The 18,039-nt window shown below is 42.2% G+C and overlaps 1 protein-coding gene across 1 annotated transcript; it reads left to right on the top strand.

Annotated features, from left to right (window-relative positions):
- Nucleotides 1-10,505: 10,505 nt before the first annotated feature.
- On the top strand, nt 10,506-13,419 carry POLE3 (DNA polymerase epsilon 3, accessory subunit). Its single transcript, XM_007526744.3, has 4 exons — nt 10,506-10,853; nt 10,950-11,035; nt 11,556-11,674; nt 11,941-13,419. Exons 1-4 carry the CDS (start codon nt 10,788-10,790, stop codon nt 12,111-12,113), a joined length of 444 nt encoding a protein of 147 aa, XP_007526806.1. The 5' UTR covers nt 10,506-10,787; the 3' UTR covers nt 12,114-13,419.
- The last annotated feature ends 4,620 nt before the right edge of the window (nt 13,420-18,039 follow it).

Genomic DNA, 18,039 nt, shown 5'->3' with positions numbered 1-18,039 from the left:
ACCTTGTAGCTTTCTAGCACTCTGGGGAAACAACCACATACATAATCAGGGAATGTTATGCACTAGCCATGCGGTTCAAATATTAATTTGGACTCAAAGCATAAAATATATACTTCTATTGAGTCCACAGAGGTAAATTATGGTCATAGGGTAATTTAAAATTGTGTTCGATCAGGGAGGTGTATCAATGGTACCATGCATGCCTTATACATAGGAGAACCTAAATTCCTAAATTCAGTCCCTAGCACTGCATTAAAGAGGATTAGGTAAGTGGTCTGGGAATTGCACAGTAGTTAAGAGTGCTGGACGCACAAACATAAAGTCCTAAATTTGTTCCCCAGCATCATACATGCCAAAGTACCTCACCTCCTCCCTTAATAAAATAAATAATTAATTAGGGGAAAAAAGAATTAGATAAAAAAAAAAAGTATAGAAATATCTTAACATGAAGGAGAATGACAAGAATTTGGACACAGACTAATCAGAAGACCTCTTACTTGGTCATCTAAGGTCTCTCCTCTCCCAGATCAACTAGGAATACTAAAGGAGACCACCTGGGACTGAAACAAGACAGGACTAGAATGACCACAGAAACCCAGTAAATCACCGGTGAGTACAAACACATGTGGCTGGTGACAGAGAGGAGAGAGGAGCCTAAGGAGAGATTAAGTGACTGCTAACAGTTCAGCAGTTTATCAGTTGAGACACCACCTCCAGTCTGTTCCACCAACAAGGAGACAGCTTAAGGGAGGAGAGGACTCCCCAGAGACTCACCAAGTGCAACTCTGAGTCTCCATTGCTACTAACCTCAGAATCTGGAGCAGCGACAGGGAGGGACACTAGGGGACAGAGATCTAACCAGGAAACTCAGGAGAAGACCTATACCTCGGTGGCACAGCTGTGAAAGTCTCTTTGCATAACCACTGGATTATGTCTGCCACACCCTGCTTTATCTCTTGGTCAGGAGTCAGTGATTAAGCTGAAGCCTATTGATAGTTTAAAAGCCCTCAGGCTCCCATAGCCTACAGGGAAGAAAAAAAAAGAGGCTTTTAAACCACTGAGCTCCAACTCAGAGATTTAAATACTATTGAAACAACTGTTAACTTCCGCCACTGTGAACCCTTTAGTTAACTTACTTAGACACAAGTCAATCCAGGCAATAGTGATCAATAATTTGAAAAGTACTGATAAAGGGAACTCATAACATAATATATAAAAATGGTTAAAACAACAAGAAGAAATATTGGAGAATCGAACCAGGACAAGAGCCCAGCTAAAAGTCCTCCAGAGGGTGAAGCACAAAACAACGAGTTCAACATCCAAACATTAGCTAAGGAAATAATCACAGGAGTGAGTAAAGAATTTGAAAAAATTATAATCAGAAATACAGGAACAACAAATGAGAATATGGAAGAAAATACTAATTATCTCATGGTTATTAGAGAGCTGAGAGCTGAAATCGCTGAGCTAAGAATAGAACTAGCTGAACAAGCTAAAACAGTATCAGATCAGGGAAACAAAATAGATGAACTCCAGAAAACAGTAGAGGGCAGAGAGAATAGAATCTATGAGGCTGAAGACAGAATTAGCAAGATTGAGGATGAATTAGAGACAACTAAAAAAGAAGAAAGAAATCTCAAAAAGGGATTAATAGATACTGAAAACAACAACAGAGTCCTATGGGATGACTTCAAAAGAAACAATATACGCATTATTGGCATACCAGAGGAAGAAAGAGAAGGAGAGGAAGAAAGCATTTTCCAGGCCATAATAAATGATAATTTCTCTAGTCTAGACATCAAGGACATAAAGATTCAAGAAGCCCAGAGGGTCCCAAACAGAATTAACCCAGACCTAAAGACACCAAGACATATCATACTTAGAATGGAAAGGAATAAGGATAAAGAAAGGATCCTGAAGGCTGCAAGAGAAAAACAAAGAGTCACCTACAAAGGAAAACCCATAAGATTAGCAGCAGACTTCTCCTTCTTCTAGCGTTTGCCAGACTTCTCCATAGAAACACTACAGGCCAGAAGAGAATGGCAATCTATCGAGTGCTCAATGAGAAAGGCTTTCAGCCAAGAATACTATATCCTGCTAGACAGTCATTCAGACTAGATGGAGGCATCAAAACCTTCTCAGACAAGCAACAGTTGAAGGAAGCAACTATCACCAAGCCTGCCCTGAAAGAAGTTCTGAAAGGTCTTCTATAAACAGTCAGACCACCACAAATAGGACATATATCAAAACACTCTAAAACTCTACAAGAATGGCGTTAAAGTATCTTCAATCTTTGATATCAATAAATGTCAATGGCCTGAATTCACCTATTAAAAGACACAGAGTAGGAAGATGGATCAGAAAATACAACCCAACAATATGCTGTCTACAGGAAAACCACCTAACTCAACAAGACAAACACAGACTTAAAGTGAAAGGATGGAAAACTATCATACAAGCCAATAGCCCACAAAAAAGGGCAGGAACAGCTATTCTCATATCTGACATGATAGACTTTAAAATAGATAAGATTAAAAAAGATAGGAATAGATAAGATTAAAATAGATAAGATTAAAAAAGATAAGCACTACTTAATGCTCAGAGGATCAGTCAATCAAGAGGACTTAACAATTATTAACATCTATGCACCCAATCAGAAGCCATCTAAATATATCAAACTTCTACTGAAAGAGCTACAGCAATATATTAACAGTAACACAATCATAGTAGGGGACTTCAACACCCCACTCTCTCAACTTGACAGATCATCCAGGCAGAAAATCAATAAAGACATAAGGGAGCTAAATGAAGAGATAGATAAACTAAAACTATTGGACATTTTCAGAGTCATTCATCCCAAGAAACTGGAATACACATTTTACTTGGTCATCTAAGAGCTGAGTGACTTGGGATTTAGCCAATCCTGAGCCACATTTTCCTTATTTGTAAAATGAGGACCCTACCTGCAGGGGAGTCGCTTCACAGGCGGTGAAGCAGGTCTGCAGGTGTCTATCTTTCTCACCCCCTTTGTCTTCCCCTCCTCTCTCCATTTCTCTCTGTCCTATCTAACAATGACATCAATAAAAACAATAATAACTACAACAACAATAATTTAAAAAATAAGGATAGGGGTTCAGCGGTGGTGCAGTGGGTTAAGCGCATGTGGCACAACACGCAGGGACCGGCGTAAGGATCCCAGTTCGAGCCCCTGGTTCCCCACCTGTAGGGGAGTCGCTTCACAGGCGGTGAAGCAGGTCTGCAGGTGTCTGTCTTTCTCTCCCCCTCTCTGTCTTCCCCTCCTCTCTCTGTTTCTCTCTGTCCTATCCAACAACGAACAACATCAACAATGGCAATAATAATAACCACAACGAGGTTACAATAAGGGCAACAAAAAGGGGAAAAAATGGCCTCCAGGTGAGGGAAAAAAAAATTTTTTTTTAAAATGAGGATAATCTATTTCACAGAGTCATAAAAAATTTTAGTTAGTGGATTAGTTCAAAATAAATTAGCATCCTTTCCTTTTCCTGTCTATTAATCATCAGGGAGATGTTACTACCTCCAAAAGCCTTATCACAAAAAAAATGTTTTAGATGATATGAAACTTTGGAGGTCATGCTATGTTTTTCAATATGCTCCAATTCTTACAGAGGCAGCTAAAATACCCACCAGAAATAAATGTGTTTGTTTAAAAAAAAAAATCAAGCCTACAGACTTACAGTTGCATCAGAGGCTTTTCTTTTATTTTCTTATCTTTTTTTAAAATTTTTATTTATAAAATGGAAATAGATGAAATGGATGCATTTCTAGAATCATACTACCTGCCAAACCTAACCCAAGAGTAAGTAGATAGCTTAAACAAGCCAATCACTAGTTTAGAAATTGATCAGTCATCAAAAATTTCCCAAGAATAAAAGTCCAGGCCCAGATGGCTTTACTAACAAACTCTATATAATTTTTACAAAAGAACTAACATCTATGCTCCTCAAAGTACTCCAGAAAATTGTAGAAGGTCAAACACTACCTATGAGGTGAATATTACTTTGCTCCCCAAAGTAGGGAAAGACTCTAAAAGGTAAAAAAAACTATAGACCTATATCCCTGATGAGCACTGATGCAAAGATCCTATACAAGATCTTGAAAAATTTAATCCAACAACATCTCAAGAAAATAATTCACAAAGACCAAGTGGGATTCATCCCTGTGAAACAGGGATTGTTCAACATCCACAAACCTATCAATGTAATTCATCACATCAACAAAAAGAAAGATAAAAATCACATGGCTGCTCCTATGCTGAATGTGGGCCACAGATTAAATCGATGGGGTTTACAGTCAACAGTATTTATATACTTTTCCCATATTTGGGAGCCACTCTCTTCCCTGATCCAGCTCTCTAGCCCTTTTTCCAGCCATGACATCATCTCCCCAGATAATAACCTGGGTCCAGCTGCATATCAGATGTCAGGCTCAGGCAAAAACTAATAAAGTCATGTGCCCTTTGGAGTACACCTAAAATAGACCTACTAGCTATTTCCATAACGGAGATCCCAAATCTTCATCTGCAATATCCCAGCCTTTAGGTTCATGATTAATCAACATTTTGTATGACTTTATATGTTAACTCTCTTTCAGCCACCAGGTTCTAGATGCTACCATGATGCCAACTGGAACTCTGTGAACAGATGACCCCACCAATGTGTCCTGGAGCTCCGCTTCCTCAGACTCCTGCCCCACTAGGGAAAGAGAAAGGGAGGCTGGGAGTATGGATTGACCAGTCAACATCCATGTTCAGCAGGGAAGCAATTACAGAAGCCAGGCCTTCCACCTTCTACACCCCATAATGACCTTGGGTCCATACTCCCTGAAGGGTAAAGAACAGAAAAGCTATCAGAGGAGGGGATGGGATATGGAGCTCTGGTGGTGGGAATGTACCCCTCTTATCCTATGGTCTTGTCAGTGTTTCCATTTTATAAATAAAAATAAATAAATAAATATTTAAAAATCACATGGTCATATCAATTGATGACAAAAAGGGCATTCAACAAGATCCAATACCCATTTATGATAAAGACCCTCCAGAAACTAGAAATAGAAAGACTATTCCTCAACATAATAAAAACCATTTATGACAAACCCACAGCTATACTTTCCCCCTAAGGGAAAGGATGTCCACTATCTCCACTGTTATTCAACATAGTTCTCAAGGTCCTCACTACTGCAATCAGACAAGTAAGAGCTACCAAAGGCATACACATTGGAAAAGAAGAAATCAAACTATCACTATTTGTGAATGATATATTACACATAGAGAACCCCAAAGACTCCACCAAAAAAACTACTAGGAGGAGCTGGGCAGTAGTGCAGTGGGTGGCGAAAAGCACAAGGTCCAGCTTAAGGATCTCAGTTTGAGCCCCCGGCTCCCCACCAGGAGCGGAGTCTTCACAGGTGGTGAAGCAGGTCTGCAGGTGTCTATCTTTCTCTTCCCCTCTTTGTCTTCCCCTCCTCTCTCCATTTCTCTCTGTCCTATCCAACAACAATGACAATAATAACTACAACAATAAAACAAGGGCAATAAAAGGGAATAAATAAATAAGTAAACAAAAAAAGACTATGAGAAATAATTAATAAATTCAGTAGAGTGGCAGAATACAAAATCAGTACCCATAAATCTGTGACATTTCTGTATACAATTAATGAATAAAAAAATAGAGAAATGAAAGACTCAACCCCTTTTACAATTGGGCCCAAAAAGATAAAATAACTTGCATGAAAGAGGTATAGGACCTTTACTAAGAAACCTATAGGACACTGCTAAAAGAAATAGAGAAGGCTGCATATATGCATTAATTATTATTTCTACAACTATCTGTCTATATTTTTATATCTATATATGCCCATTTTTCCCCATGGTCTCTTCCTTTCCAGGTCACACCTACACATATTACTACTTCAGAATGTCCCTCCATTTTTCCTCTACTCTCTCTCTGGGTCCTGATGTAATTGCAGTTCAGAGGCCTCTGGTCATCTTCCCCTATCATTTCTCCTTCACTAGGAGAATGGATCAAAATTCTTTTTGGGGTGCATAAGGTGGGTGTTGTGGCTTCTGTAATTGTTCCTCTGCTGGACAGGGGCATTGGCAGGTCAATCTGTACCCCTAGCCTGTTTCTATCTTTCCCTAGCAGGGTAGGGCTCTGGAAAGGTGATCAGGTTGTCTGCCTAGGGAAGTCAGAATGGAATCATGATAGTATCTGCAACTTGGTATCTTAAAGATAGTAAGATATAAAACAGGACAAAATATTAATGAACAGGAACCAAAAAGTAGGACTACAGAAGATGAGAATAGGCATCTTAGGGTAGAAAGAAGTGAGTCTATTTTAGATTTCCTAGGGGCCTATAATTTTCAGAGGTTTTGCTTGAGTTTTATAGCTAATATGTAATTAGACAAAAATATTTTCTGGGGGGTCGGGCTGTAGCATAGCGGGTTAACTGCACAGGGTGCAAAACTTCAGGACCAGAATAAGGATCCTGGTTCAAGTCCCTGGCTCCCCACTTGCAGGGGGGGTTGCTTCACAAGCAGTGAAGCAGGTCTGCAGGTATCTATCTTTCCCTACCTCTCTCTGTCTTCCCTTCCTTTCTCCATTTCTCTCTGTCCTATCCAGCAACAACAACATCAATAACAACAACAAAAAAGGGCAACAAACAAGAAAAATAAGTAAGTAAATATTTAAAAAATTTTATTTTCTGAGAAGATGGTATCCTATCAGTCTTAGCTGAACCTCTAAAATTTATAAAAGAAAATGTTAATGAAATGTTGCAGGACATTCATATCAAAGATGTCAAAGATGTATTTGGAGACTCAACCCCCTGGGCATGGAAAATGAAAACAAGAGTAAATAAATGGGATTACATGAAACTAAAAGGTTTCTATACATCAAAAGCAAACTACACAAGGATAACCAGGCAACCAAGTAAATTGGAGAAGATATTTGCACATAACACATCAGACAAATGACTAATATCAAACATCTATACAGAATTGGTACAGATCTACAAAAGAAGTAAAAATAACCCACTAAAAAAGTGGACCAAAGAACTAAACAGACAGTTTTCTAAAGAAGATATACACATAGCCCACAGACACATGAAGAAGTGCTCCACTTTACTTAAAATTAGAGAAGTGCAAATCAAAGCTACACTGAGATACCATCTCACGCCTGAGAGAATGGCTTACATCAGCAAACCAGGAAAGCACAGGTATGGGAAAGGTTGTGGAGAAAAGGGAACTCTACTACATTGCTAGTGGGAATGCAAACTGGTACAGCCCCTTTGAAAGACTGTATGGAGAGTCTTTAGACAAATGAAAGTCTTATAATCCAGCAATACTACCCTTAGGCATTTATCCAGTGGACACTTAAACACTAATTGGAAGTTACATATGCACACCTATTTTCATAGTTGCATTATTCACAGTAGCCAAATAGTAAAAGCAGCCCATCAACAGATGACTGGCTAAAGAAGTTATGGGATATATATTCCATGGAATATTACTCTGTGATCAAAAAAGATGATATTGTGTCCTTTGGGGCAAAATGGAAAGAACTGGAGGTGGTTATGCTTAGTGAAATAAGTAAAGAGATGAAAGACAACTACTAGATAGTTTCACTCATATGTAGAATCTAGAGATCTGATTTGTATGAACTTGCCAAAAAAAAAACCAAAAAAACCAGAAGCAAGCAAATTGTAAGACTTGTGAGAACTGTGGTGGTTATCTTTGGGAGGTTGGAGGGTGGGAATATGGAACTTTGGCAAGGTGTGGAAATACACATTGTAATCTGAGATTCTTTTAACAAACTATTAACAAAATAACAATTATTAAAAAAGTCCCTAAAGAGCTAATAATATAGATAAAAGCTTACAAAACTACTGGTCTAGATAGCACCTACTCTATCACTTTGGCCTGCACTTTAAGCCATTATTTTTAAATGGATGTAATCCATAATGTCCAAATATCTGGCTCCGTTTTTTTTTTTTTAAAGGCTTAATTTTTTATCTTTATTTATTTATTAGATAGAGACAGCCAGAAATTGAAAGGGAAGGGGGTGATAGGAAGAGAGACAGAAAGAGACACCTGCAGTCCTGCTTCACTACTCGCAAAGCTTTCACCTTGCAGGTGGGGACCGAAGGCTCGAACCCAGGTCCTTGAGCACTGTAAGATGTATGCTCATCCAGGTGTGCCACTACCCAGCCCCTATCTGGCTCCTCTTAAAGAGCAAAATATCTAAGACCTGGGCAGTGGCTCAATGGTGGAGCACATGCCTTCCATGTGTGAGGCCATAGGTTTTTATACCCCATAAAAACAGGAAAGACAAAAAACAAATACAACACTGTAATTGGTAAAGCAAAGATGTCTCTCTCTCTAGCATAAAATAAAATAATAGAGGGGGCCAGGCAGTGGTGCACCTGGTTAAGCACACACATTACAGTATGCAAGGAGCCAGGTTCAAGTCCCTGGTCCCCACCTACAGGGGGAAACCTTCATGAGTGGTAAAGCAGGTATATAGGTATCTGTCTCTCTCTGTCTTCCCCGCCCCTCTCTCAAGTTCTGTCTCTATCCAATAATAATTAAAATAAATAAAATAGTATAAATGGAGGGGAGGAGAATAGCATAATGGTTATGCAAAAAGACTTTCATGCCTGAGGTTCCAAAATACTATGTTCAACATACACCAAAGTTGAGCTGTGGTCTCGAATAAAAAAAGTGTGTTTATGTGTGTGTAACTGAGACCAGATTTCACTGCTCCCAAGCCAACTTTTTCAGTCAGTCAGAGACACAGGGAGAGAAAGGGAGAAACACCAGGTACCTGGTGTTCCCCCGGTACCTGGTGTTCCCCAGGTACCTGGCACTACCAGGTGGTACAGGAGCTAGAATCTGGGCCACATACCTTCCTCACTGAGTTATATCTCTGACCCATTTTTTAAACAATTTTTTTTTTTAACCAGAGCACTACTCATCTCTGAATTATAGTCATGTAGGAACTAAACCTGGGACCTCAAAGTCTCAGGCATCAAAGTCTTTTGTAGAACCATTCTGTGATCTCCTAGGCTCTCTGAAAGGAACGTTTTTTATTGTTATTGTTTAATCAAAATATCAGACAATTCAAGGGCCTAATACCAACAAGACAGCAGCTGAATACAGCCAAACATCTACCCCAGTTCTGTTTCGTCCCTGTGGAAAACTGAACCTACAGCTTCTAGTTGAAGCCGTTTCAATTGCCATTTATACTTCATCTTTTTTCTGTTTTAACTGACTCCTGGGGTCTCCCCTACACATAATACCACTATCCGGGGCCTTTCTTATTCTTTTAGAGAGATGGACAGAGAGAGGGAGATATACCACAGCACACTCCACCATCCCTGGTGTTCCCATGTGGTGCTCCAGTCATGGTCTCTCTCATAATAAGGCCCACAGTCTACCAGAGGTAAACTATTACCCAGTCGTCTAGGTTGTTGTGTTTTGCTTCTCACTATAGGGCTATATTTCTCAGTACTTGTGTGTCCCGCCGAAGCAGGGACTTGGGAGACTGCAAATTTCATGGGAAACAAAAAATAATAATAGTAATGAAGCACTACTGCTCAGTGGGAATGAAACCTTTCTACATCTAATTTTAAAAAATGACAGAAAAAGTCACTGCAAGCCCACAGTAATGGTTCTGACAGGGAAAGATGTACAATCAACAAAATAAGTCAATCCAGAGGTCCAGGGTAAGCACAAGGGCCTGGGTTCCTCCCCGGCTCCCCACCTGCAGGGGGGCGTGAAGCAAGTACTGCAGGTGTCTGGTGTCTCTTTCCACCTCTGTCTCCCCTCTCAATCTCTCTTTGTGCTATCAAAGAAATAGGAAAATGGGACCATCCGGAGCGGTGGATTCCTTAAGCAGGCACCAAGCCCCAACGATAACCCTGGGAAGTGGCGGTAAGGTCAGTCCATCCAATTGGAACAGGGCTGGTTTTTGATTGCCAGCTGCTTCTCGCCCTGCTGGACCCGAGGTCTAGTCCAGCCAGCCCGTCGCCGTCGCCTGCTTCCCAGGCTGTGCTAAGCAGCCGGCGGTCAAAAACCCTAGAACCTCAGTACAACCGCTACAAAGTTGGGGAGCATGAAAATATTAAGGGCGGCAGCACCGGCAGAAGTTTCCTCCTTCTTTACGGGAAAGAGAAGAATGAGAAAGACGACTACAAAGGCCTAGGTTCCGCGGAATCAAAATCGAAGTCCGCGGGTAAAAACCTTGCAGGAGGCCAGGCCGAGCCGAGACGGGCCCTCCCACCAGCAGCCCCGCCTCTCGCCCGCAGGAGCCCCGCCCAGTGCGCCGAGACCACGCCTTCGCCCTCAGGTCGGCCGGTAGGCTGCGTCGTCTCTAGGCAGCGGCGCAGAGCATTGTGGGTAAGTGACGGAAGGCCCCGAGAGTCATATTTAATTTAGCGACTATGCTCCAGATTTGGGCGGTGAGGGAATCAGAGAAACGAATCTGTGTGCGGAGTACTGGTGTGCCTGACGGAAGCCCCAGCGGACCAAGACCTGGAGTATAAAGTTCCGACGCTCCGGTGACTCGACACGGAAACCCGACTGAGGGCGGAGGGAGGCTGTCGTGCGCGCGGGGCACTGTGGGACGGTGGGGCTCTGGGAGACGGGACGGAAGCCTCGCTGGGTCAAGCCGTGGCGACGCGGGAAGTCCAGACGCCGTAGCTGCCCGAAGAGGAGGCCTGAGTTGGAGGTGCAGTCCCTGGCGGCGACAATGGCAGAGCGGCCCGAGGACCTAAACTTGCCTAATGCTGTCATCACTAGGATCATCAAGGAGGCGGTGAGCGGCCCGGGCTGGTGGGTGGGCGCGGACGAGCGGGCTGGAGGGAAGCACGTCGCGGGCGGGTACCTTTGCTCATCTCTGCTCGGCTCGCAGCTCCCGGACGGTGTCAACATCTCCAAGGAGGCCCGGAGCGCCATCTCCCGCGCCGCCAGCGTCTTCGTGCTGTACGCCACGTCCTGGTGAGACTTAGCTCGACCGGGGCTGAAGCGGGAGGGAGGCTCAGGTTCGAGGCCTGGAAGCCGCAAACGTCTGTCACCTCAGTGGGGGCAGGTCCACGACCCTCATTTAACTAGCTCTTGCTAGTACTGCAGCAAGCTGGAACGACAAAAAAAGCTTTGGTTTTAGGCCCTTTTAAAATATTTTTACTTGTTATTGGTTATTGACAAAAATTGAGAGGAGAGACAGACACCTGCAGCCCTGCTTCACCACGTGTAAAGCTTTCCCTTCCCCTACAGATGGGAGCCGGGGACTGGAGCCTTGTAATGTGTGCGCGTAACCAGGTGCGCCACCACCTGGCCGCAGTTTTAGTCCATTTTGCACAAGGAAAGGAGGGAGTTAATGGTGTGAGACAGTAATCCCTTCATCTAAAATGGGGACTTTCCCATTCCACCTCGGGACAGTCTTCCCACCTCTTCTATAAAGCAGTCAAGAAGGGACATCTGAAAGCCTCATGTGACCCGTAGTCGCCTCCTCTTCCAGTGCCAACAACTTCGCAATGAAAGGGAAACGGAAGACACTGAATGCCAGTGATGTGCTCTCAGCTATGGAGGAGATGGAATTCCAGCGGTTCATTACCCCACTAAAAGAAGCTCTAGAAGGTACAGACGCTTTTATCTTAGTCAAGTAGAAGGTAGTCATCCAGCGTGACCTGCTTCCCTGGCCTTCAGTCTTTCTCAGCTTAGGAAGCCCAGTAAGCAAGTCTTGGCTCTGACTCAGAACCATTTCAGTGACCTCACTGTTTTCCAATACTGTCACATTATTTTTCCTTCTCTGCCTTAGGTTTTTCAGCTCTGTAATTAAAGTAGCTGCTGTAGTCGGTCTGGTTTGCACTGTAGCTTTTCCTTCTAACTCTTTTTTCTTAAAGCATATAGGAGAGAGCAGAAAGGCAAGAAAGAAGCTTCAGAACAAAAGAAGAAGGATAAAGACCGAAAAACAGATTCAGAAGAGCAGGACAAGAGCAGGGATGAGGACAATGATGAAGATGAGGAAAGACTGGAAGAAGAGGAGCAGAATGAAGAGGAAGAAGTGGACAACTGAATAGGGTATAGAGACTGACACTTTGGAAGCTACCACTCTGAAACATGGTATATGTTTATGTGAAACTCTTCTGTGCTGGGACCATGTTAGTCTTGGACAGAAGAACCTGAAAAGATGGAAATAAAAACTGATTCGAATTACCAGAACTAGTGCTTCCCAGACTCAGAGCATCTGAGTAGCAGAATCCTGTTTTGCTTAATCAGTTTGAAGTTGTGACTTCTGGGCAAGAGGAATTCTGAATGGCTAATTTATTAGTCAAGTTGGTTACTCATGTTTACTAATACATATATATATACATATATATGGCTAGGCAGTTTTTGCTCCTCCTGTGTCTTCCCTCCACCCCACCCTCCAAAAGAGTAATTTCCATACTATCTGTTGTGTTTTAGTTCATAGAGGCAATCAACTCTCCAAAAATTCAGGGCTTTAATCATGATCACAGGTGATCATAATGGTTTAGGTTTAGGAAACTTAAGAGACTCTGGCCAAACAGGGAATCTATTGTGTTCTTTCTTCACTTGACTCATTTGGTGACTGCAGACCCAGTTGACTTGGAGCCCATAGGTATTTGACCTGGTGGGATGGCTGCACTGTAGATACGATGAGCTTTTAAATTAGTGTGGGGTAGAGTTAGTCAAGCTAGGGTGCCAGAGTTTTATTTAACAAAACAAATTGTTTAGGTTTAGATGTACTTTGTGCCTGCCATACAGCGTTAGGATTTATAGTCACCTTCTGGAAGGTGTAAAATTCCAGGCTTTCTTGTAGTCTGTCCCTCAGATTTGTAACTATATATATTTTTTCATCCTTTAATTCATTACATCTTCTAAACTTTATTTCTTGTTCTTTATTTTCACATTTCTGTTTCTGTTCAATCTGTTCTCTGCTTTCCCATTCCTATTTTTCCTTTTCCACTTCTGCCAGTTCAGAAACTTTAGTGACCTGCTTTAACAACCTAAAATGTGGGTTTCTCTGGCTCCTCAATTCTAATCTCATTTCTTTTTTTCAAAATTATTTTATAAAGCCTCTCTGGACCATGAGGAAAATCTGATGGTGCTTGGGAATGTAATCTCACCTTCCAACCCTTTGCTTCTAAAGTATATGTTTGTTGACTTTTCTTAGTCTTTCCCCATTTGGTGCTCCAAGCACTTACTTGTCTCTAAAGTTGTCTTAATTAAAGGTTGACAGGTAGTAAAGTGTAGTTTGACACTATTAATTTGTTTATTGAGTTCAGTGAAAAGGTTGTTGATAAATGATGTTGAGAATTATAATGCTTTGTACAAATAAAGAACATTCTTGTTGAGTTTCATCCTGGCCTGTAGAGTTTTGGGGGTGTGAACTGGACCAGACCTTTGTAAATATGGGATCCTGCATTGCCTTCAGTGACCAGTAGATGTTGCTCATTCACAGGCTCTTCAACCATCTGAGTCTGTTGGGTACCTATACATAGTAGGTTCTCAACAACAAACATACTTATCTTTGTCTCTTGTTTTAAATTATAGGTTTTTTTCTAAATATTCCCTTTTGTTGCCCTTGTTGTTTTATTGTAGTTATTGTTGTTATTGATGTCGCGTTGTTGGAAAGGACAGACAAATGCAGAGAGGAGGGGAAGACAGACAGACAGAGAGAGAAGCAGCTCCCCTGCAGGTGGGGAGCTGTGGGGCTCAAACCGGTCCTTGTGCTTTGCACCATGTGCACTTAACCCACTGTGCTCCCGCCCAACTCCCTAAATTATAGGCTTTTTTGTTAATATTCCCTTTTTGTTGCCCTTGTTTTATTGTTGTTGTTATTGATGTCGTTGTTGGATAGGACAGAAAGAAATGGAGAGAGGAGGGGAAGAGAAAGAAAGACACCTACAGACCTGCTTCACCGCCTGTGAAGTTACTCCCCTGCAGGTGGGGAGCTGGGTCCTCGAACCAGGATCCTTACTCCGGTCTTACGCTTTGTGCCACCTGGGCTTAACCCACTGTGCTACTGCCCAACTCCCAAATTATAGTTTTGTAAGACGTGTCCCCCAAAATTATTAAGTCCAGTGGCTTTTCCAGCACAAAAACACCCTTTCTTAATTCTTAGGAGAATCACTCAGCTAAACTTTTTACCTCAAGTCCCATTTGGACGCCTGTGACTTCATTTGAGCTTTGTTTCCTGCCTCATCACTACTTCCCCAGTGTACTACTTGCCAAAGGCTCTTCCTGGATTATTGCTGTTACAGTTCTTTTGTTCTCTATTAGGTTTATACTTTAATCTGTTATTTAAACAAGACTTCCTTGTGGCTTTTTTAAGCCTGCCTTAAGGAAGGCTTGTTTTATAGTCTTAATTTACTCCTACTCCAACATAAGTTTCCAGTCAAAAATGAATCCCAGAAAGAGCTCTTAGCTTTAACTACAGAATTTAAGTATTGAGAAAAACCTTTAAGGATGTTCACCAGTTTTTCACAGCCACATTTTCTCCCCCTTTAAATTTTTTGTTCGTGGTTTAATAGTGATTGACAAGATGTGGGACAAGAGGGGTACAATTCCCACCACCAGAACTCCATATCCCATCCCCTCCATTGCAAGGTTCCCTATTCATCCCTTTGGGAGTATGGACCCAAGATCTTTATGGGGTGCAGAAGGTGGGAGGTCTGGCTTCCTAGTTGCTTCTCTGCTGGACATAGACATTGACAAGTCAATCCATACCTCCAGCTAGCTTTTTTTCTTTTAATTCTTATTTATTTATTTTCCTGTTTGTTGCCCTTGTTTTTATCATTGTTGTGGTTACTATTGTTGTTGTTATTGATGTTGTTGCCAGATAGGACAGAGAGAAATGAAGAAAGATGGAGAAGAGAAAGACACCTGCAGACCTGCTTCACCACTTGTGAAGCAACTCCCTTGCAGGCAGGAAGCCAGGGACTTGAACCGGTATCCTTGCAATTTGCACCATGTGCACTTAACCCGACGTGCTACTGCCCAACCCCACTCCAGCCAGTTTCTATCTTTCCCTAGTGGAGCAGGGCTCTATGGAGGTGGGGTTCCAGGACACATCAACGAGGTCTTCTGCCCAGGGAAGTCAGGTTGGCATCATGGTAGCAACTACAACTTAGCTGAAAAACCATTAAGATATAAAGCAGAAAAAATTATTTAATAATCAGGAACCTAAAGGCAAGAATATGGCTTATGAAATTTGGAGTCTTAGTGTTGGGAGAAGCTAGGAAGTCTATTTTAGGTATATTCCAAGGGGCCTATGACTTTAAGTTTTGCCTGAGCCCAATAGCTAACATGCAGGTAGGCTAAAACTATTGTCTGGGGAGATGGTGTCAGAGTTGGGAATAGGACTAGAAAGCTGGCTCAGGGCAGAGTAGCACCCAAATATGGGAAAAGTATATAAATATCATTAACTGTAAGCCCCATCAATTTGACGTAGAGCCCATGTCTATTCATATTCGGCACAGGAGGCTGTGTAACCCCTGCATCCCTGTAGGTCTGAGCTCATATTCCATGTTCATAGCTAGGAATATTCTAGGCTGCACTAATTTCAGAGTGACAGTATGTTGACCCTTACTTCCCTTTGCAGATTGAGGCAATTTCTACCATTGTTCTGCATTGAGGGCAAGATTCTGTAGACACAGCCACATTTTTATTTATTTTTACTTATTATTGGACAGAAACTGAGAGGGGAGGAGGAAATAGGGAGAGAGAGAGAGAGACACCTGTAGCCCTGCTTCACCACTTATGAAACATTCCCCCTGCAGGTAGGAACCAGGGCCTTGAACTGGGTCCTCACTGTAATGTGAGCACTTAACCAGATGTATTAAAAAAAAAAAAAAAAAACAGAACACTACTCAGCTCTGGCTTATAGAGGTACAAGATACTGACCTGGTTCTTTGAAGCCTCATCCATGAGACTTTGCAAAATCATTATGCTGAGTATGCTGTCTCCCTTCACCCCACTCCAACTATGCTATTCAGATTTTTTTTTTTTTAAGATTTGCTTTGTCATTTTTGGGGGGCTACAGAAAAGCAGAGAATGAAAAAGACCATAGCACTGAAGCTTCCTTCAGTGAGTGGGTGCTGGGCTTGAACCTGGGTTGCACACAAGGCAAAGCAGCACACTATCCAAATGAGGTAGGGTGGGGGTAGATAGCATAATGGTTATGTAAAGAGACTTGTTCCTGAGGCTCCAAATAAGCTATTTTACCAGCCCAAGATTTATTTACTTATTAGATAACCAGAGTATCACTCTAGGGGGCTCACAGTGCAACTAGTTATGTTACAATGGGCCAAGTGGCATGTTCAAACCCCTGGTCCCCACCTTTAGGGGGAAAGCTTTATGAGGGTAAAGCAGTGCTACAGGTACTCCCTCCCTCCCTTAGTCTCTTCATCCATCCTTCCCTTTATCCTCCTCCCCTCTCAATCTCTTTCTGTCTCTATCCAATAATAAAAATATTTTTAATTATATATACTAAAAGATAAGTGTGGAATTTGATGGGGTTTTATGTTTATTTGACTTTCTTTTGGTAGAGCCAGGGCCTTACATTTTTATGATTTCACTGCTTCTAGCCATTTTTTCCACTCGGAGCAATACCACAGTGCTCCAGTATCCTCCAGGGCTGTAGCACTTACCATGTATTGCAGGGGCTTAAACCTGGACCTCCTGGATCCAGACAGCTCTCTAGATCTCTCTTAGGTCTTGATGGATTTTTTAAATTAATTTATTCATTTATTGGATAGAGACTGAGAAATAGAGACACCTGTAGACCTACTTTACCGCTCATGAAGCTTCCGCCTGCAGATGCAGACGAGGGTCTTGAACCTGGGTCCTTGTGCACTCTGCTCTCAACTGGATCTGCCACCATCCAGTCCTAGTCTTGATTATCACAAACTAAACACATTGGTTGTTGGTATGCATGAGACCCTTTCTGTTTCATTTGGTTTAAATCCCCCCTGCTTAACACTATTCTATTTACATAACCACTTCATTCTATTTACATAACCACTGTTAACAAGTTCCACCCTCCCTCCAGGGCATTTGTGGTTCAGTGATAGGATTCTTGCCTGCTCTGCCCCCTCTTTGTCACACTCTGATTTTCACCAGTCACTTTTCTCTCCACCCTCTCTATGTCACATCCTGTTTCCACCCTACTTCGCAAGTATATATAAAGACAGCATTGTGAGTTTTACAGTACCTTTAGTTTAGCTTAGCTCATCTTAGATTGTGCTGCATCCTGCATGAATAAAGAGATACTGCCTACAGCTCAACCATGAATCCCTGGTCATCTGTTATCTGCCCGTGAAGCCAGCCCATTGAAAACAACATAACCTGTCGAAAACAACATATGGCGCCCGAACAGGGACTGAAATAAGCCCTGAAACATGGACCGGCATCAACGTGGGACCCTACCCACCCATTGTCCAGATAAGTAAACTTGGCTACCCATCCACCATGGGTTGCCTTTCTACTTATGAAGAGGTTTGCCAAAGCCTCTACTGTTTCATCATGAGACAGTTAGTCTGTCTCTGGAACATTTTACTCTGGGCCACATTTCGGTTCCCTGACCGGGAACTTTGGTTTCTTATGACCGGGATCATAGAGCTTGGGAGATGCACAGAGATTTCTCCTTGGACTTTCTGGATTCCCTCTCCCATGTTTCCTGAGGAAAAGGACTACATTTTGCTCCGGGCCACAGTTTGGTTCTTTATGACTGTGATCGTAGACCTTGGGATATGCATGGGGATTTCCCCTGGAACTTTCTGGACTTCTTCTCAAATGTTTCCCATGGAGAAGGGCTACTCTAATTTGAAGAACATTCTCAAGTACCCTGGCAGTTCCCAAGTATGGAGACACGTGGTTAGTTCTACTCTCCTGATTGGATTCTTTCTTCGATGGGAAGACACTTTTAAAAATGGGTGCCTGAAGCACCCTAAATGGAATTTCGAGGAGCTTTTTGAACT

This window comes from Erinaceus europaeus, chromosome 10 (genome assembly GCF_950295315.1).
Source record: "Erinaceus europaeus chromosome 10, mEriEur2.1, whole genome shotgun sequence".
NCBI lineage: Eukaryota > Metazoa > Chordata > Mammalia > Eulipotyphla > Erinaceidae > Erinaceus > Erinaceus europaeus.
This window is presented reverse-complemented; position numbering and strand designations above follow the sequence as displayed.

What these genes read in the sequence shown, in the direction of transcription:
- POLE3 (XM_007526744.3), top strand. Translation starts at nt 10,788, where the DNA reads ATGGCAGAGCGGCCCGAGGACCTAAACTTGCCTAATGCTGTCATCACT. An exon ending in GTGCTGTACGCCACGTCCTG is followed by an intron (nt 11,036 to 11,555) that starts GTGAGACTTAGC and finishes CTCCTCTTCCAG; the next exon opens with TGCCAACAACTTCGCAATGA. An exon ending in ACTAAAAGAAGCTCTAGAAG is followed by an intron (nt 11,675 to 11,940) that starts GTACAGACGCTT and finishes TTTTTCTTAAAG; the next exon opens with CATATAGGAGAGAGCAGAAA.